Below are 21,967 nucleotides of genomic sequence, written 5' to 3' on the forward strand. Positions count from 1 at the left end.
ATATAGCTAGCCGGAACGAAAACAAGTCAAATAGCTTTGAGATGTTTAACGGTGACCTTGACCCTGAAACTCCAAGTTCCAGACAAAAAGCCCCCTTGAGAAGTGGGGTGGTGTGTCAGGTGAGGAATTGTCCTTCACAACCACTTGCAATCTAAGTTGTTTCTGTCTATTTTGACTTATACAAGCAAGCAGAACATGTTTTGTTTGATTAGGCAAAATGCCTTTTTTGTGATTTGTACTTAAAAGCAACATCTCATAAGTTATGTTTCAAGATGATCTTGACTGTAAACTTTACCCTGAGCCTCCACGTCTCAGTCAAAATGGAATAGTTCTTTTTCACATATACAAGCAAGTAGGCAAGCCATTACTGCTGACCATGTTTAGTGATGATAGAGAGAAGAGAACGCTTGATTTGAACGCACAGGACGGATATTAGCAGATTGACTTTACTGTAGGTAGAGATGGCAGGTCAAAAAAAGAGAAAAATAGCAGAGAAACAAAACATTACAAAGAATGGTTATGATCAGGAAAGATTAGGTAAATATCGAAGCAGTTTTCCTGCAGTGGAAAGAAGCAGGAAGACCTGGAATCGGATGTCAAGGTTGCATTTTTCTTCGTGATACATGAGTAACATTGATTTTGCTTTTTTTCACAACATCTTATCCATGTTGGATTACATGCTTGTGTGTCATTTCCATGGTTGCACAATTACTTGTGGGTGGAGATTTCAAAATGGGGTAAAGTCATGTTGGGGTATGTGCATGTTTGTTTTGGTTCTTTCAAATATCAACATCGTTTGCCAAAAATCGCTTGCTGAATCTTTAAGGTTTCTAATCCTGTTTTGTAAGTCTACTACAGTAGCTTTACATGCATGCAAGGACAAAAAAGCTTTAGTTTTCTCAAATTATGTATTACTTATCACTAAGCATTTTACGATGCTTCTCAAACTATTTGGTCAAAGCAGTTCTAAAACTGTACAATATTTGCCCCAGGTACAATAGTGTGTTTTCGCAACACCAATCCTTTAAAGCTAAAACAGGGTTTGCAGCGTTTTCAAACGTTTCAGTTTTTCAATGTCAAAAAAACTCCAGAGTAGTGTAAACAAAAGGCATAATGGTAGCAAAAACTGTTAAACCCTGCCTTTTTGTCAGTCTACTCAGCTTTGATAGCTAGATGATTATTTATGATTGGTATGTCATGTACAGTGCATTTTAGAAACAATACGCCATAATCCTGAACTGCTAAACTGTTAACTGTTTTTAGAAATAGGTTCATTCTCCAACTCCCACAGAGTTAATAATTATCTCCGGGTGATACAGTTTTTATATGGGTACTGAGCCACCTTTCAAGAGCAAGCGATTTGTAAGTCCTGCATTGAACTCTTTAATATTAAAGAAGCTGCTGTCAGTAAAATGGCAAAGTAGAATATAAGCGCCCTTATGTGAATGTTTGAATTACTAATATATCATTTATACTGTACAGAGTCGGTCCTTTTTTATCTTTTATTTTTTTGAAAGACAATAATTTATTTATTATGCACTTTAGGATTTAAAACTTTGCTACATTATGCATTGCATGAAAGGCAGTATTCGAAATAGCACTTTAAGAGCAATTTTCTTGACCACAAACCTGACCTTGAGCCTCTATGTCCCAGTCAGAATGCCCCACTGAGTGGGATGGTGTATCACAATCAACCCCAAAGCTGCTTCCATCAGTTTCACACATTCAAGAAAGCAAACCCCTACTGTTGAATGCTGTTTTTTCATTGTGATTTGTATTTCTTGGTCTATCAGAACGGCCTATTAAAATTCATGACTACTGACAAAATAAGATGTTTCCAGTTTCCCTGTTTGCTTGTCTTCAACATGTAGACAGCACCGTTTTTGACATGCAAAAGTCATGAAAACAAGGTGATTTCACGGAAACATCTGTTGCGTGCTCCGTTTAGCTCCATTATGCACCGTGTTTCTGTGGCATCTACAGGGAAATGCGAACAGCCAGTGTTTGAGGCCTTAGCCCTTGTAGTGGAGATCTAACTAGCCCAGAGACATCCGCTGGGCCGCACTTCATGGCTTCCTGTGGCTCCTCTAATAGGCTGTTTCAAAGAGCAGCAAGGACACCTTGTGAAGGCGAGTAAATTAATCCTCTGTGCCGCGACAACGCTCCTCTCCACCCGTCTCCTGAAGGGCAGGCGCACTTCCTCTCGGCCATCGCCGTCGTCTGCCCTCTCTCTGGCTCTCAAGAGGTCTCAGATGTGTGACTTCAGAAGGCTCTTTCCACGCTTATCCATCCCTTCCTCCAGTCTCCTGCTGTATTGGCTCATTTGCATCCATTTTTCATCAGTCATCACCGGAATCCCTCTGCACATCAAACGGAGCCAGACCCGAGGCTAGCTGCTTTTGTGGTCTCACATTTCGACCGCGCGTTACATTCACCAATATCCGGACTAAGAGGAACGCACAGGTTTGATGACTTTGTGGGGCACGCTTGGTATTCTGTGCAAATAGCGGCGAATTAAACTCCGTCTTTGTGAAGGATTGACAATGACAATGGTGGATAAGGTCCCGTGCTCGTGAAGCGCCACCCCCTCCCCTCCTTGAATATTCATTCCTCATCAGGACGCGTCGCATGTTCTCCCAACACCTCTCAATGAGACTTAATAAACTTTCTATTGAGACGAATGGTGGATTTCACCAGAGGCACAGCTGGATGTTGATGGAGAATGCTAATTCTGACAGCTCTGGACGAATTCCAGAGCGACAAAAAAAATGACACGACGGTGGCACTTGTCACATCACTTTATCCAGGTGTTATCCATCTCTTCCCCAATAAACATTAATCTGCGCTGCTTGTCTTTTATTGAATGAGCGAAGAAGCCGTTTTGCCAATAGGACAGGCACAGCGTGTGAGATGCGTGAAATGAGGTGCCTCAACCGTCGTTTCCCACAAGGCCCGGCTGTTCGCCATCTCTCAGACTGTCAGCTGCCGTCGTTTCACCGCTGCGCCTTGTGTGAAATGACCTGTCAAGGTTGTAAATTTATTTGTTCTCATGCAGGTTGACTGTAATGTTGAGGATACAGGATTTATACGTTTCCTCTTCCTGCGATCTTCCTTACACCTGAGACTTGGGTAGCGATATCGGGTAGAAGAAATGCAAATAAGGTCAGTGTATCCCCGTTGAGAGATTATCCTTGGTTTTAGAGTATTCTTGTAGTGTTAATTCGTAACGGTCTGGGAACCAGTGCTTATGACAGATTTGGCATACTGTGTAGCAAGGTCATTTTATGTTTATCATCACACTTGTCTTTTCCCTGTCATTCTTTCCCCAAGGATGAATGTGGAGTTGAGACAGATTATCTATAGCTATTTGGCTCTGAGGAAATGTCGCATGTGGTTTTTTTTTTTTCTACTGTTGAAGGGCTGGACTACCAATGCAAGTAATTTCATTGATATTCAACGTATATTTTATCATTGAGTGCTATGAGTAGCGATGTGGAAAAATTGTGTAGGTAGCGTTTTACCGTCCTTCCAGACACCCTTGAAGAAGTCATACGTAATTTGGTTAATGCGAAAACTGGCCTATTTGTCCATTTGTAGCTAAGTAAGTAATGGTAAGTAACTCCTTAACCTTAGTGTTACTGCTGTTCTCAAGCACATTTTTGTGACCTGTTAGATGTCAATGCTGTGGAAACTGCATTTTACAGTATGGTGTTCTCATCATGTTAGCTCTTTAAGTCATATCACATTTAATACACAAGTTTGTACAGCTTCAATATCATAAAATAAATATTTACCCAAGAAACTGCATGCGGTATGTGATCTATTCCATGTCTTCTGCCCCCCAGTGGATTATCCATGCTCTTCAGAAATATTATACATGTAGTTTCTGAAATATCCTGTTTTTCTAATATCCTAAATCTCTTTATTTTTTTAGGAAGAGGAATCTTAGTTAATTTAAGCAATTTATTTTGTTTCCTTTTCATTGTTTGTTTTTTTTTAAAAAAGGAAAATGTACAAAATATTTAAGAAACTTATTATTATAATAATATTTTATAATGTTTTATAAAATATTTTATTTAAAAAAGGTATCATATGAAACTGCAAGTATTTGATGTATTCATTTTCATTTGCTTATCTCCAAATGATGTTTAAACTTACCACTATATGTAGAAACTTATTAACCCAGAATAATAAAAATGTTGACAAAGTATGAAATTTAACTTGCCACATACCAACCACACATAATCTCATCGCTTCATTAATATAAAACAGTGGTGACACTTTATTTTAAGGACCAGTTCTCACTGCTTTAATCTGCATGACCATATTTTTAGACCTCTCAATCCTACCCCATACCTACACTTAAAAACTACCTTACAAACCAATTATTACGCAACATATTAGGAGTTTATTGAGGCGTGGTTAAGATTTAGTTAACAGTGACAATTGGACCTTAAAATAATGTGCAACCAAAATAGCTAATAAAATGCGTCCCTTGAGGCTAAAAGGACCCTTAGCCCCGTAAGTAGCCCTGCTTTACCATCACACCTGACAAAAGCTTTGTGCTCACGGCCCTCCTGACAGGACTTGCCCATAAGGAATAACGGCTTTAATGCGCAGGTGTGGCTTTGTCATGGCTGTACCTCAGTCCCATGATAGCACATTGTGTGTTTGGCCTCTGCGTCGTGCGGTGATCACAGTATAATCTATTTATCGCCCACAGCCCTGCGTGACCGCCCATGCTGCACGCTTATCAGATTACCACAGCTCCCTAGTATTGGGAGAGCCAACCCGGAGTTGCAAACTCGCCATTTGCAACTTTATGAAACTGCGTCGTGGATATCTACATCAGCATTTTCCCCCGTGGCTTGGAAAACTACAATCTACCCCGGCGCTGATTCACTCCTCATGCAGAACCAATTGCGAACTGCTCAGTCCTGGAAGAAGCTTTGGGGGATTTGCGCCTGGCCGACTGGGACTTGTATCCATATATTTGATTTAGCATACATGAATGTTGCTGCCTAGATCAGCACGCCGCTGAATGCATCAAGCCGAAGCACGGAATGACTCCAAATGAAGGCTGTAGCTCCTTATACCGCGCTAATGTTATCAGACATCTCCACCGTTCTGCAGACTTGCTTGTGTGAGGAGGTTCATAAGTTATTCTGAATAGCTTCAAGTTCCAGTGTGAGTGTCAAAAGATGGTTCATTTCCATATTTTCTCATTTTCTGCTACCTGGGCCTCTTGTCATTCTTGCAGAAGTTTAGAAAAGAAGAATCGAGGTTGAAGAGAGTTCATTCGCACATCCCTGCCGTCGAATACAGTTTAAGATGTAGGATTAGCGCTAGCCCGTCTCCGTCGGGGCCCCTTGAATCATTCCGGCCAGAACCGGCTGCATCGTAAGTGTCGTATTGTCCTTCTTCTGACAATAACATTAAGGATGCCGTAGCGCGAATCGGAGCGCTTGGCATTTATAAAACTCTCAGGCGAGATGATGGCGTTCTTTCGCGCTCTTTAATTCGGCTTCACACGGTTGAGGTGCTTTACCTTGTTCCGCGCACGCTTCGCACGGTGCCAGAGGACCCCCGCGCTCGCATTTTAACAAAGTTTCTATGGCAACGTGGCCATTACTCCAAGTTGTTGAGGATGCTCAGCTGGAGGGGGCTGGTCACAAGTGCCTACACATATCATCCAAGCACCAGGATACAGACGTACTTTAGGGATGAGTTGATTCCAATTTCTCATCCTGACGGTTAATTTATGCTCCTAGCCGCATGCCACAGGAATCTGATTGGGATACCCGATGAGGAGATAGTATTCATTTCTGGGTTTCAAACATGGACGGAGGGAAATGCGATTTGCAGATACAGCTTTTCAAAAATATAGGTGGGGAGAACATTTGCATGGACTAATATGCTATTGGAGGCAGGAGTTCGCAGCCTTTTGGGCTGTGATGGATTTGTAAAGTATCTAAATTGGTGGGACCCTATGTCATTAATACACTGTGATTTGTAAACACGTTTGAAATGGAATGGATTTTTCAATAATGATAATAATAAACAATTCATAGAAATTGAAGCACAACCAAATATATATTTAGGTTATTGGTTTAAGGTTTAATCTAAATAGTGGCTGATCAAGGGGTTCTGAAAATGAACTGTACTCTTACACCGAGTCTACACTAGTACGCAAACAAATGCTTCCAGAGCTTCTAGTCACTCAAATTTGCCTTTTTGTGACATAATGTTTTAATATCCCGTCGACTCCTCCAAATTTGAGAACCTCATTCCTAGGAGACACGTAAAAAAGTCGCAGTGTGTGTGTGCGCGCGGCTGTATCATGTGCATAGCCGTGATCGATGCTCTCTGCACTATCAGGAGGTTTCTTTCACTCCGTATCATGTGAAATCCTAACTCTGCGAATGCAATACTGCTGCACTTCCAGGCAGCGCTGAGTTCTCGCCATCTGGGAAGCAACACATCCCAGAATGTGATGATGTCAGCCGGATTAATTATATTGCCTGGTGCCTGAGAACCTGGAGCCACAACTCGGGTCTTCTTGAAAGTTTGGTGCGCAACGTCTGTGTGTAACTGGTATTGTTTCTTTTGATTATTATAAACTCAAATCCGGTCTAAATATAAAAGTTAACGATATTTCGGGAGTAACAGGGAGGCCCCTTGGTGGAGCGCAGAGGCAGAGCTGAACATATTGTATAAATCAGAGTACTGCATTTTAAGCATGGCTTGTAATAACATGCATTAATTTCCATATTAATGCATTTATATACAGTGCTTTATGGCACTGCATTGCAAAGCCATTAAAATAATCCTTATTGATGTTTAGAGTCATTAACTACGTGATACCAGATGCATTGCAGGAGGTACAATGAAACATTTAGCTGAACTTTTAGGCTTCTGCTGAGGTTAATTTAATATAGTATTTTGGTTTAGAGCATATTTACGTTTCATCAAACAGTAATAATTGGTGGACCCCTGGGGTACGCCTGCGGACCCCTGCCGAAGAAACCCGCTTTAATATAATGTTCATTTAGGAGTCCAGGTCAGAAGTTCATATTAAAATGTATGCATTAAATATGTGAATAACTAACGATCTGCTATGAGTTGTGTGCTGTAAGCAGATTTTTCAGTTCTGTATAATGTGAGGAAAAAATCGCCTTTGGAAAAAGTCACAGGCGTAATGATGAGGAATATTGTCGCGCGGCATTCTGGGGTGTTTGCTGTTGGGTTAGTAATCACAATTAATATTTAAAATAAAATTAAAAATTAAAAATTGAGGGTTGTTGTACAGTCCGTGTTGTGTGTTTATATTTCTCAAAAAAAATTAAATAAGGGTAGAGGGTCAATAAGACATAGAGGTAAAATATATCAATTAATAATTTTATACTGCAAAGATGCATAACCGTAAAGACATTTATAAAGACAAAAATTTATCTTTGAAATGAATGTTCTTTCAAATATCACATTTATGAACAAATCTTGAAATAAATAAATAATCATATTTTTCACATTGAATACACAGAGTAACAAAAATTTGTAATTTGTAATTCTGCTGTGCTTATTATTATTGTTATATTGTGGCTTCAATATTTTCGAAAATATTTAGGTAAGGTAAATTGTAGACCTTTTAACATTAATCATGAAACATTAGTGTAGTACAAATATGTTTTTGTGGTAATTGTGAATGGATGGGAACATTCTAGAAGTTTCTGTAATATTCTGTAATAATACAAAAGTGCTTTTTGGGGCATCATAGAACATTGTGTGACTAGTCATAAAAGACTCAAATAATCCAGCATACACTTCTGAAGTTTTAGACGACTGACTTTTGGTAACCTTTAATGTTCAACTATTCTTTTTCTTTTTCTTTTTCTTTTTCTTTTTCTTTTTCTTTTTCTTTTTCTTTTCTAGCCCTGCCAAGGATGCATGTAACGTAATATGATGTGTTATGCACTTCATAAAGAAAAATGCTTCGCTGTATAATAATAAAAAATATTGCTTGAGCAGTACATCAGCATATTAAAATGATTTCTGAAGGATCAAGGAAAACCGGAGTAACGATGCTGAAAGTTCAGCTTTGTATCACAGTCAAAAAAAAAAAAATATATATATATATAATTTCAAAATAATAATATTTCTGTTTATACTGTATGTTTGTGAAATAAATACAGCACTAAAGAGCACAAAAGAGTTTTTTCAAAAACTTCAACCCCAAACACAATTTTAGCAATTTGATGAGATGACTCACATATAGACGTATTCCTGTAATAACGGCTTAATAACTGTTTGTGTTTGTGTTTGTGTTTGTGTGTGTGTGTGTGTGTGTGTGTAGCTGGGAGGTGCTGCGATTTCTCCTGTCAAACCTGCGCTGGTGGATGGAGGAGTACAGGTTTGATGGATTCAGGTTTGATGGAGTGACGTCTATGCTCTACCATCATCACGGGATCGGTATGTCCACGGAGAATTAAGCACGTAATGTTCTCTACGTTAATAACATTCTTCCCCTGTAAATGTCACAGGCTCTTTTCGTAGAACAGGTAGAAAAGCGTATTGGAAGAGCAAACCGTTCCAAGGGCAGTTTGAGTAGTCTGCGAGCATGTTACGTAAACTCTCATAAATGAATGGAATTAAGCAGGAAAAGCATGCGATACAAGTTCTTTCAAGCAGGAAATTAATTACACAAGGAGTGAGGCAAAGGTTATCCTGGCATTTTTCTCTTTTCTTTTTAATTTTGTTGCAGTGATGCCGCTAATGATTTTCGGTAGCTTTTCAAAGATCGCTTTGAATAAATCCAACTTTGTTTTAATGAAACATGACATTAGATTCACAAAAAAAAGGTTACCGCGAGTCGGTTTCTTCGCAGCTCTTTTGAAAAATGAGCTTTGCGTAATTGCTTATTAATTTTTATTAAAATGTAACCGTCAGCGGTGGAATCTGATTTTTATCTGCATGTTCTCCCGACGCTCAGGTTCAGGATTTTCCGGGGATTACGCTGAATACTTTGGACTCCATGTAGATGAGGACTCTCTTGTCTACCTCATGTTGGCAAACCATATTTTGCACACCCTCTATCAGGACTGCATCACTATTGCAGAGGTAAGCCGTATGCTGTTTTCTGAAATGCGCTGAACATAGCTCCTAACAGCGTGAAGAGTATTTCTGAAATGTTAGCTCAGCAGTTCTTCAACTGAAATGATTTTGTTGTTATATGGATGCTTTGAGATGACAGTAATGCAGCATTATTGTTGGAGTTCCCCACAGCCATGGGTTATACTGTAACATTATGACTGGCTTCAAACAGGTTTCTCAGATACTCTCAAGACTTTTTATACATATTATATTTCATTATGTTATGCTATGTTATGTTATGCTATGTTATTAATAATATACACACACACTACCATTCAAAAGTTTCAGGCAGTTTTTTTTTTTTTAATTAAAAAAAAAAATCTCATGGTCATTAAGTCTGCATTTCTTTACATAATTACCTGCAATTTTAAAAACAATTTAAAACTCTTTCCAGTTTAATATATTTTGAAATATAATTTATCCCAAAGCTATATTGTCAGCATTAGTACTATTGTTACTATTACAGTTGTTACTATTATTGTTAGTTGTTGCTCGAGACTCTAATCTTATTATTATCGTTAATATTGTAGTTTTTCTTATTTTTATTTCTTTGTTTATTTTTGGAATTGATTATACATTTGCATGGTGAATAGATGGCGAATTAAAAAAACAACTAAACAAAAAAAAAAAAGAGCAGCATTTATTTTAAATGTGTAAAGTTTTATAGCATTATATATTTTTTTTTACTTTTTATTTGTTGTATCCTTGGTAAATACAAATAGTTTTGCTTCCATAAACAGACATAATTCAATTTTAATAATATATTATATATATATATATATATATATATATATATATATATATATATATATATATATATATATATATATATATATATATATATATATTAAAAGTATGTTACGGTTAAATCACCGATGCCAGACGGATTATTCTGACGATGTCTTTCAGTCTTTTCTGGACAAAGAACGATGTACTGTATTTTCAATTGTGTTCTGAAGACGACAAAGTGATTAATGACAAACAATTTCATTTTGGGGTGGAGTAACCCTTTAATTGTCAACAACGCAATTAACATCTTAAATATTCAAAAGCACAAATGAGATCTGAGCATCATGAGTTCGTAACGGTTTAAATTGCGGATGAACTGTTCCTTTAAATAGAAAGGTGTCTCTCTTTCTGTTCCGACTACTCTCTTCAGAATATGCAGCAGAACCATCCGAAATGACCATAATACCTTTAGTCATGGCTCGATAACCTTAATCTTGTCAACAGCGACACTGTATCCCAACTCCACAAAGACAGAATTAACCTTCCGAGTCAACGGGACACAGTGCATTAAATTAGCACTCAGTGGCTCTGTCTAAAGCCATGATTAATGAGACCACTTACTTTTTACTTACTTTGTTCAGTGTTTTGTAATTAGTGGACAGCGCCCACCAGAGATATCATCTAATTCTATTTTATGAGCTCCATTGATAGAGCCGGACTGTGAATGCTTAAGTTTGCTTACGTTGCAGGAAACAATTAAATAGCATAAAAACAGACTACAAATACAACAAAAACCAGGAGCGCAGCTACTTATTGTATTCTGCAGTTAATTCGGTTTTGCACAGCTCTGCATATTATGTGATACCCTGAAGAAAAGACTAACATGGCTGGAGACCACTGCTAATCTAGTCAACAAAATTAGTGGCCAAAATTGATGAGTTTTTTTGATTTTTGTCAGCGATAGAAGATTTGGCTGGTCACGTTATCCCAACATGTCGGCCCCCACGAGACGACCCACTCTGTGAATTTAAATAAATTAACTTTTATTAGGCTAGATATGACTGGAGTCATCATTACTTTTTTTTTTAATTTCTCAATTTCTTCAAAGTTGTCTTGAAACCAAAACAACAGCAGTTCTTATCTTTGGAAAACATCAATCGACTTCTATCTATATATATATATATATATGTGTGTGTGTATGTGTGCGTGCGTGTGTGCGTGCTAAAATTACCATGTGCACGTAGGTTTCATACGGCTTCAGAAGAAAATTTTACTTTTTGCCATTTTGAGCTTGACAGACTCAGATATTCTTCAAAGCAGGGGTATTCAATTAAAGCTCCAAAAGGTCCGGTCTTGATATTTCCTTCACAGTGGAGATGCAGACAATGCTTTTTTTTTGGAGTAGTTGTGAATTTCAATCTTGGCAGCGGTACTACTAAAAGAAAAAATCTAAATAGTCATCAAAGATGAGGAAATTGGCCTTGAAAGCCAAAGCAGCGGGGGTTGAGAATGTTCTTTTAATATTTATTTATTTCTCACAAAAGAATTCAAGCATTATATCGGTGGATGAGAATATTAGCGGTCATAATAGTCATTTGCCAGCATCGGCGAATAAAGATTTTGGCAGCTCAATATTTGTAAAGGGTAAAGCAGTTTTGACCTCATTTATTTGAACGTATTATGGAATTTATTTGAATTATTTATCAATGAATCGTGTGTGAGAGGTGACGGTGTGTCTGTGTCTGAATCACTTGCATATGCACGTCTCTCTACAAAAAAAAAAATGCTATTTTACCATTGATGAGTAGTATAATGTATTGATCTAGTATCTAGGTTGTGTTAGTTACTGTGGTCCCGAAGGTTTCTTAGTGTGTGTGTGTGTGCGCGTGAAAGTGTGTGTGTGTGCTTTAAGACATGCCTTTTTTGGGCATTAAATAAAGGCACAAATACCAGTAGTTTGATGAAATGTTAGTAAATGGCGTTGCGCGATCACTGTTAAAACTAGCCTCCCATATATTTTGCATCTGAAAGTGAATCTCATACAAATGAGTATTCAGTACGGTCAGGTGCAAAAATAGCTTGCGCTAATTCTTCACCACGCATCTTTAGAAAATCCTGACCGTACTATTTTAACGCCGAAAGACGTTTTGCGCCGGTACAAGCTGTTAGTGAATATGGCCCTAAGTCATATGGATGCCCGCATACAGAATAACGCAAGGGACGTTAGATCTCTGCCAAAAGTCTTTGTGCATGTTCAGCGATTTAACAATATATAGTTTTCCGCTTTTGCTTGATCTGTTTCTGTTACTGTTACAATAACCGCGTCGTCTGCAGCTCTTCAGCAAGGTGGAGTAGAAGTCCACGCAGAGCAGGCTCTTGATACAAATATTAGAAGATATAGCGATGAAAGATCATTACTATAAATGAACTCGAGTTCTTGTGCTGTGTACGGCTCTGTTGTTTCGGTGCCCTGCTGACTTTACATCTGTAGACGTGGTAAAATGGTGCTACCGTTATCGTTATCGCTTGGAACCAAGTCCGGGTCTGGAACCAAATCGCTGTACTTTATTTGAGGACCCCTGCTTTAAAGGAGCTGTTCATCCAAAAATGAAATATTGCTGAAAATGCATTCACCCTCAGGCCATCTAAGAGTTGAGGTTTTAACTTGATCGGAACAGATTAGGAGAAATGCAACATCGTATTATTTGCTCACCAATGGATCCTCTGAAGTGAATGGGTGCCATCAGAATGAGAGCCATTAAAAGCTGATGATGTAGTGCTGAATTTTTCCAAATCAAAGAAACAAACTCAGCTACGATGTGGATAACCCGAGGGAGCGAATCAAAAGAGCTATTCTTTTAACACTACAGTAAACCGTATTGTTGTGTTTCTAAGAAACTCGTTCTTTTTTTTGAAGGATGTGTCCGGTATGCCCACCCTTTGCCGTCCGATCCAAGAAGGAGGTCTGGGTTTCGACTATCGCCTGGCCATGGCTATTCCAGACAAATGGATTCAAGTGAGTGTTTGTTTTTTTTTCCTAATATGAAGTGATGGACAACATAAAAGAGAATATCTCGATTATGTTCAACATGCATGCACCTACTGTAAGTGTAACTGAAAACTTGCTGCGCTTTACTCTCATTCCAATATGTTCCCTCCGGATGGTGGCAGTTTGTTTGAGCCGTATCATGCTAAGTGTCTCATTCATCATGCACTTGTCCTGCTCGTGATTCCGAAGCGAAAACGCGTTTCAATCTTTTTCTCGGGGGAATTAGATTTGAAGATACAGTATCAAGAAACCTGCTCCAAATCTAGACAACCGGCGGATCGGATAAATAGGGCGTATCTCAATTTTTTTTCCCGGCCAGATATGTATTAATAGTGTCGTGCTCTTGGAAACTAGGATGCGTTCAGTACTCCCTGTAATGTTTTCCTGTCTTTTTTTTGTGAGTGTGCATAATTAAAAGTATAATTATGGGCAATTCTTCAATCATTTTTCTTAATTAGGGTTTCTTCTGTGAGTTGATCTAAAGCATTCCTTTGTTCCGCGCTGTTTCTGTGGGTATGCATATTAATGAAGGTCTTCTCATTATGGATATATATATATATATATATATATATATATATATATATATATGTGTGTGTGTGTATATATATGGAGATTTTGGGATTCTTTTCTTTTCTCTATCTGACTGATCAGAGAGCTTCAGTTGAAATCTTTATTTTAGTCATTTCTTGTGTCAGTTAACCACTTTGACCCCTCAATGGTTTAACCAGATGTAATAATTAGAAGTTTTTCTACTAGTTTTTGGAGATGGATTGAAAATTCTGTATCATCTGAAGTAATTAGTAATTTGGTTTATTCCATTTTTCTCTGGGAATCTCAATCGACCGTTGTGATTTTGAAGATGCTTATTTTCTGTTTTTAACACGGTGTCAGATTGTTTTGGGTGTTTTACTTTGAAACCATTTCACTTTCATTCATAATTCATGATTTGTATTGCTTGGTGCTTTAAATGATTTAAATATTTATTTATCTTAATATCTTAGTCTCGTATATCCGTAGACATTTACAATTTATAAGTGGAATATCCACAAGGACTTATGACTTGAGCTTTATTTCAAATAGCTTTACTTTAAATATTAGTGACATTTAGATTATTAAATGCTTTGAGTAGTTACTCTCATTTAAAAGTCAGTAAGGTTTTAAAAATGTTTTTGAAAGTCTTTGAATTAAAAATACAGTAAATAAGTAATAGTGTGAAATAATGCTTTTTCTGTTCTAATATATTTTAAAATGGAAATGTAGAATTTTCAGCATTGGTACTCGTCTTCTAAAATTATTAAAAAATTCTTAAAACTATTCAAGATTCTTAAAACGACACCATTTGTTTTAAATATAACTTTTAATGTAACCGTTATGCATACGGATTCATTTAATGTGTCCTTGCTAAATAAAATCAATTTATAAAAAAAAAAAAAATACACCTGAAATTTGAGCAACTGCACGTTTTTCTAAAGCAGAGAAAATTTAGAAATACTGTCTTTAAAGCTGTCTAAATGATGTCCTTATAAATGAATATTACCAATCAACTAAGACTTGAATGTCTTCACCGAACGTAATCTTTACTTAATATCCTTATGATTTTTGGCAAAAGAAAAATCATTAATTTTGAATACCCTTACAGTGTATTCATGGCTATGGCTCGAAATATACCCATGCTCCTCACGACTGTATTCCAGGATCACATTTACTCGCGTGAAAGAAAAAAATAATAATTTAATGACATTATGTGAATCACAATAATATCGCAATTGATTACTGCTCCAATGAAGTTACACGAAGGTTGTTTAAATAATGTTTAGTTCATTGAAACATCCAGTTCTCAAAGGTTCTTTTTCTCTTGTATTTTGTAACTTTCCTGTCTACCTTGACAGTCTTATACGGTGAAAGCAAAAGAAGCAGTGTGTGTGCCCTGTACACCGCAGGGGTGACTGTCGGTGCCGAGCGCACAGCCTCCTCAGAGAACCGCCTTGCATTGCTAAACAAGGCTAGCCAGAATACAGGGCTTTTTACCAGAACAGCAGCATCGGCCGCGTGCTTCTCTTGGCCCCGGATGACCCTCTGCGGCTCCGCTCCAGCAGACTGATTCAGCGCTGCACTCTCCGCTCACAAAGGTGTCCACTTCACTGACTCTGGATCAGTGTTTAGAATGGCATAAAGGCTGCTGCTTGCTGCTTCTTTTTTTTTTAACATTTGCTTTTTTCATACAACATTGCCCAGCATGCAGTATTTATTTGGGGCTTTTCATCCGACACCGTTATCGATTTCGTTCTGCGTTGGGGTACCGATGAAACTGCACTTTGAGGGCTCTCGGATGACTTGGAGTTTGTGTGAAGAAAAGAGAGGAGAGCTCGGAGATGTGCGCAGAAGAGCGTGTGACTCATATCTATGTATATAAGCCAATATATTTTTGACAGGGAAGTTGGAGATGGTCCCCTGCTCCGAGGTCTGTCAAAAAACAACATTAAATATTCTAGATGCTCTGAATCTCACGAAGACAGAAACAACATGGTTCATACTGTACCTCGATGGGGAAAAAAAAAAAATACAATTATAATAATGCTGCTACTACTTTAAAAAGAAGCAGAAGTAGAAGAATGTAATGTTTAAAATTGTGTAATTTATTCGTATTTCTATTAAAAGTAATTATATACACTCTCACAATCTTTATGCACTAACATAATTATATACACAATCTTCTTCTGTGGGCACCCTTTGCCTTCAAAACAGCAGTTCTTCTGGGTACACTTGCACACAGGTTTTGAAGGAACTCGACTGGTAGGTTGTTCCGAACATCTTGGAGAACTAACCACAGATCGTCGGTCGATGTAGGCTTTCTCACATCCTTCCGTCTCTTCGTGTAATCCCAGACACACTCGATGATGCTGAGATCATGGCTTTGTGAGGCCCATGCCATCACTTCCAGTACTTCTTGTTCTTCTTTACGCTTTGGCTGTATGTTTGGGATCGTTGTCCTGCTGCAGAATAAATTTGGGGCCGATAATACGCCTCCCTGATGGCATTGCGTGATGGATAAGTATCTGCCTGAGTCTCTCATTGATAACACCATTAATCCTGACCAAATCTCCAACTCCGTTTGCAGAAATGCAGCCCCACACGTTCAAGTGTTGCCTGCATACAGTCATTATTGTACTGCTCTCCAGCTCTTCGACGAACAAACTGCCTTCTGTTACAGTTAGATATTTCAAATTTTGACTCAACAGTCAAGAGAACCTGCTGCCATTTTTCTGCACCCCCTGTTCCTGTGTTTTCGTGCATGCTTGAGTCCATGAAGACCACTTCTGGCCAGACTTCTCCAGGTCAGTGGATGGTCCCACTGGTTCCTGCCAGTTCTGAGCTGATTGCACTGCTGGACATCTTCCGATTTCGAAGGTTAATAAGCTTGATGTTTCTTTCAGTTTCCTTGGCCGTCTACGATCCTGTACAATCCTCATTTCTTTGTGCTTCTTCCCAGTCTGCTTTGAAATCTTTGTCTGGGAGAGACCTTGTTGATGCAGTATAACTACCTTGTGTCTTGTTGATGTGTTCACTTTCACCACGACACGAAACTGTCTTTCACAACCTCACCTTGGTAGCAGTTTTAAGCCTCCTACACAGCTCTTTCAGTTCATGACCTGGGTTTTAACCTACGGTGATCATTAGCACTTGTTTGGTAAAATTGGTTGATCACACACCTGACTATAATCCTACAAAATCCCTGACTTTGTGCAAGTGTACCTATAAGAATTGATGCTGGTTTGAAGGCAATAGTAGTAACACCAAATATTCATATAGATACTATATGCTTTTCTTAAATATACATATATATATATATATATATATATATATATATATATATATATATATATATATATATATATATATATATATTTATTAAATATACACAGTATACACATACTTTGTGTATACACACAACTTTTATTATAAATGTGATTAATAGCTAATTAATCATTCAACGGCACTAATACATATAATAGAAATGATACTGAAAATACACTTCTGTTTTTAAGCCTAGTATATATTCTTTAGGAGTGACCTGGACTTCTCCTTGCTAGGTTTTGTGAGATCGAGTACAAGCCGATAGTTGTTATTCCAGTGGGGCGGCACTGCCTGCAGAAACACACATCCCAGCCCTGCTTTTAACGTCACCCAACCTGTCTGATTAATCCGACCTCTGAGCCCACACTGGCAACCCGACTACATCCGAGAGCCTCTGAGAAATTAAGATGTCCTAATAAGAGAAGCAGATAAGGCTTGCAGCACAACTTTGCCTGATTGTATCTGATTACCACTCCAAAACGCTGTCGCTTCCAATGGATAGCATAACAAAAGCCCTCTAATTTAGCCAGTGCCCTTCTGTCCGAGTCCAACAAATTGAAATGTAATGGAAACAATTAGAGCTAGTGAAGAATGCCTCACATGCTGTCGAGAAAAGCAAGAGACCGAACCTCGGCCCTGTTTGCCAGCTAAACATACAAATTAACTCACGACTGGTCTGAAGTCACCTCTGTCTGCGGAGCTTTCCGTTTCAAGCTGTTTGCTCTGATATAATAGTCCATTAAGGAGAGAGTTCACCTCAAAATTTAAATTTTGCATTATTCATCAATATTTACTCACCCTCAGGTCATTCCGTGAAACACACACAAAGAGCAGAAATATAGGTTGCCGGGAGGAACTTGGAAATAAGTGTAGCTGATTTTTTTGAAAGATTTTTAAGAAAAAAGGTCAAGATTGAAGTTTAGAAAATTTGGGTTGGGTACCTTTCACGTTTTTACCGTACTTTATTCTCTGTGTAATAACAAAAACATTTCTTTTAGTAAAAAAACTCAATTTCAACATTCATCATATTATGAATGTGTGTGTGTGTGTGTCTGTGTGTGTGTGTGAGAGAGAGAGACCTGGAACCGGTCACTGGAGTATATTTGTAGTAGTAAGCTAAAATACATACAATGTATCAATTATTGACTTTTTTTTTTTTTTTTAATCAGTAGTGTATTAACTAAAGGTCATGTTCCATGAAGATATTTTGTAAATTTACTACCATTTTATATATTACAACTTAATTTTTGATTAGTAATATGCATTGCTAAGAACTTTAAAGGTGCTTTAAACAGCTTTAAAGGTGATTTTCTCAGATTTATATATATTTATATAATATTTATTTATTTATTTGTAGATACATTTAGATTTTTTGCACCCTTCCAGGTTTTTACACACACACACACACACACACACACACAGAAGTCAAACAGGTTCGAAATGACATGAGGGTGAATAAGTAATGTCATCATTTTTATTTTTGGGTGAATTATCCCTTCAATGGCATTCTTTGTGGATGTGAAAGCCCGTCTCAGATAGCTTTATGCAGATGCGACCCAGATTTGCATGCCTCACAATGCCGTGACTCATACGTTCACACCAGTCACTGGGTTTTTATGTTGCTCTGCAATTGTGCATTACATCAAATCATTTCTTTGGCTCTCCGTGTCAATAAGATGGGGGTCACTAGAGTTCTCACTCAAAGGAGAGACTGATAGAATCTACAATCAGACAGAAATTAAACTGTCAGATGATAATTGAGGGGAAGCTGTGTGGTATGTAATGCCAGGAGATAAACAGAGAAGAAGCGTTTCCCATCTGGCCCTCTGCACCTCACAGTCATTAGGGGTTGCATTTCCCAGCATGCTGCGTTTTTGGACTCGTCCTCTCTCATTTGGTTAATAGCGCTCCATTGACTTAAGAGCAGACTGTATTTTTAGGACCGTCTATTAATTGCTCGCAAAGTATTGAAATATCACATGATTAATCATGCCTCCTGACTCGTAATACATTATATTACTTTCATCGGAGACGTTAAAGCTTAAAATATCGCTTTGTGTAATCGCATATTCACCATTGGAGGGGCAGTATGTAACGGTGTCGAAAGATTCATATTGTTTGATTTTACAAATTACGGAAAGCCCTTAAATGCGAATGATCATCGGTTTGGCCCAAAACGTATTTAGATGGTCTTAAAATACAACTGTCATGGCACTAATACCTGTAGCATGTGATAAATGGCTAGAGTATTCGGTCTGTTTATTAAAAAGCATCACAGGAATTTTATTTCTTTTAAAGATAGCATTAAAGATGTAGTTCTAAAAATCTGTAGTTAATTTTTAATATTAACGCATTGCATGGTCCACACCAAAACGATAGTGATAAAGGCACAATATTGTAGGAATCGTTTTTAGAACGGTTTTCATTTTCAGCCGTTGAACGGTACAAGCATTGGCAGCCAATCAGAATCCGTCCTGCCATAACGAGCTGGAGAATTTAAAGCGGCAGACGCGAGATTTGTATATCGTTCGCTGGTGTGGACGCTGACATTGGAAGTTTGTTTAAGTGCGTTTATTAACTAACTATAAGTAACTTAGCAAATGCATGGCAACTAATTCCCAATAATTTGCAACTACATGTCTGCTAACTCTCAGAGTGGTCTGTTAGTATAGATTTAAGGTTAGCGGAATAAGTTGACATATACTTGCAAAGTTTCTGATAGTCAGTTTGTTGTGAACACATCAACATAAAGTGTTAGAAGTTATTAAGCAGATAGTCTACTAATACTCTAATGACTGCTAGTTAACATGTAGATGCAAAGTTACTTAATGTGTAAAGGAATATTGAAATAAAGCGTTACCTTTATTTAAAATTAAACTTTGTTTAACTAACTGAAAGAGGAAGAGGTTTACATAATAAAAATAATAATATAAAAAATAATAACAATAATTGTAATAAGAATAACGATGACAACAACAAAACCAAAACATTTCCTCTTTCAGTCAGTTTAAGTTTAAATAAATACATTCAAATAAACATTTTAAATAACCAAAAGAGTAAAATTAGAAATGATGATGACAATAATGATATAATTATTATTATCATCATCATTAATAATATTATAACAACTTTAACAAGAGTAAACCTTTTCCTCTTTCAGTTTAAATGGATACTAAAAAAAAAAAAAAAAAAAAACTCACATTTTAAATAACCAAAAGTGTAAAATGTGAACATTTTTGATGATGACGATGATGATAAAATTGAATAATAATAATAATAATGTTGTTGTTGTTACCAGCTCATGTTCAGAGATATGGGAATACAGCAAACAATATATCGACGTCTAAAGCTATTTTCTGTAACAGCTTTATTATCAATTATCTTCATTTTCCCAGATGATATTGACAACTAATATACATGCAGTAAATCAACACCACAAATTGAGAACATTAATGTATATGCAAATTCATTACCAAACAAGCGCACGAACAAATACATAAATAACGTGATTAATCCTAATGAATCATTTCGATCTCTGCCAGCCTTGCTGCATTTGAGTGAAAGCCCTATACGGTGTATCTTACACGTAGTCCGTTCCGTTTGGCCGTTATTCTCGTTCCGCAGCCTGTAACCGACGCAAACACAGATACACACCAGCCTGCAACAGGTTTGCTTAACCATGAGGCGTCTGGAAGGTGTCACATCCTGCGATTCAAAGGTTTCCCCTCAGAACAAACCCTGAGCGATAAATGAAGAGAGGGCTGAAGATGAAGAGCGATGGCTTTCAGTTCTCATTTCAGCAGACTCTTCATTGCAGCTGTAGTGACGCTTACAACACCCCGGCCTTTTTTTTTTTTTTTTTTTTTTTTTTGTCTCTTCATTGATTGTTTGGCTGTGGGCTAATATAAAGGTTTTCCTCCGTGTCAGTCACCTGTCAGCCGCAATCTCACCCAGCACATGGCTGCCTGTCACTCTCATGGGCTTCCCTCGCTGCTGTCAGTCAGTCTGCTGCAGGGGGCCCGAGGGGGGGGCGTGCGTGTGTGTGTGTGTGGGTGTGGGTGTGTGCGCGCGCACGTGAGTGTGTGTGTGTGTGTGTGTGAAGACTGATCGCCATAAATGGTGTGAGGAATGCAAAAAAAGTTGTTTGCCGCTGGAAAGTTGCTGATGTGTAGAACCCGAGATGTTTTTTTGTCAGTAAAACTACAGACAACAGTGTGCTTTTACTGTAAAGGGGATCGCTCTGTCAGACCGACGCTTTTTATCTTGGGAAAAAAAAAAAAGCACTTCCAAGATATGTAAAAAAAAAAAAAATTATGAAAATGATAATGTTAAACAATCACGACAAGTGCTAAAAAAAATTAAGCATTTTTTACTCATCAAGGCTGTATTTATTTGAAAATACAGAAACTAACGTTAAGATACTTAAAATGTTTTTTTGTTGTTTTTTTTTTAATGCAAAGCTAATGCAAAAAACAGACTTTGTTGTGCTCCTTAAATTTTCAGCTTTTTTTTTTTGATGAATAAAAAGTTACAGAAGAGGATTTGCGCAAAATAGAAATATTTTCGAACAATGTAGAATTGTGTTCAAATGCTTGTCTGTACATTTTACCCTTTATTTTTATAATTTTTTATTCAGCAAGGATGTTAAATGATTTTAATAAACTTTTAAAATGTAATTTATTTATGTTATACAAAGCATCAGTCATTACTCCAGTCAGCGTCACATGATCTTTCAGAAATCATTCGGGAAACTTTTGTGCTGCTTAATATTTTTTTGTTACCTGTGATGTGTTTTATGATTCATGAATTCATTTGTATTCTTCTTCTTCTTTTTTTTTTTTTTTTTTTTTAAAGCTTTTATTCGGCTAGGATGTGTTAAATTGATAAGAAGCGATGGCAAAGATTTACATTATTAGAAAAAATATGTATTTGTAATAAATTCTGATCTTTTTAATATTTTATTCATCAGATAATCCTGAAAAAATGTAAGTTGGCCGTTTCCCAAAAAAAACCCAAATTTGCCAACGTTGATAATTCTAATAATAAATGAGCATATCAGTAACGGCTGATGATAATTCAGCTTTGCGTCACAGGAATAAATTCTATTAAAATAGAAACCCATTATTTTAAATCCAAAATTTTGATCAAATAAATGCAGCTTTGATGAACATCTTTTAAAAATATTAC

At 37.3% G+C, this 21,967-nt stretch overlaps 1 protein-coding gene across 2 annotated transcripts in view; it reads left to right on the forward strand.

The window, feature by feature from the left end:
• Window positions 1-21,967, forward strand: part of gbe1b (glucan (1,4-alpha-), branching enzyme 1b) — a 118,454-nt gene that overhangs the window by 43,292 nt on the left and 53,195 nt on the right. For both annotated transcript variants that reach the window (XM_043258907.1, XM_043258909.1), the window contains exons 8-10: window positions 8,351-8,466; window positions 8,987-9,114; window positions 12,794-12,892. In XM_043258907.1, coding sequence (XP_043114842.1) covers window positions 8,351-8,466; window positions 8,987-9,114; window positions 12,794-12,892 — 343 coding nt within the window. The remainder of the gene's footprint in view (window positions 1-8,350; window positions 8,467-8,986; window positions 9,115-12,793; window positions 12,893-21,967) is intronic.

Source organism: Puntigrus tetrazona, chromosome 15 (assembly GCF_018831695.1).
Source record: "Puntigrus tetrazona isolate hp1 chromosome 15, ASM1883169v1, whole genome shotgun sequence".
Lineage (NCBI taxonomy): Eukaryota > Metazoa > Chordata > Actinopteri > Cypriniformes > Cyprinidae > Puntigrus > Puntigrus tetrazona.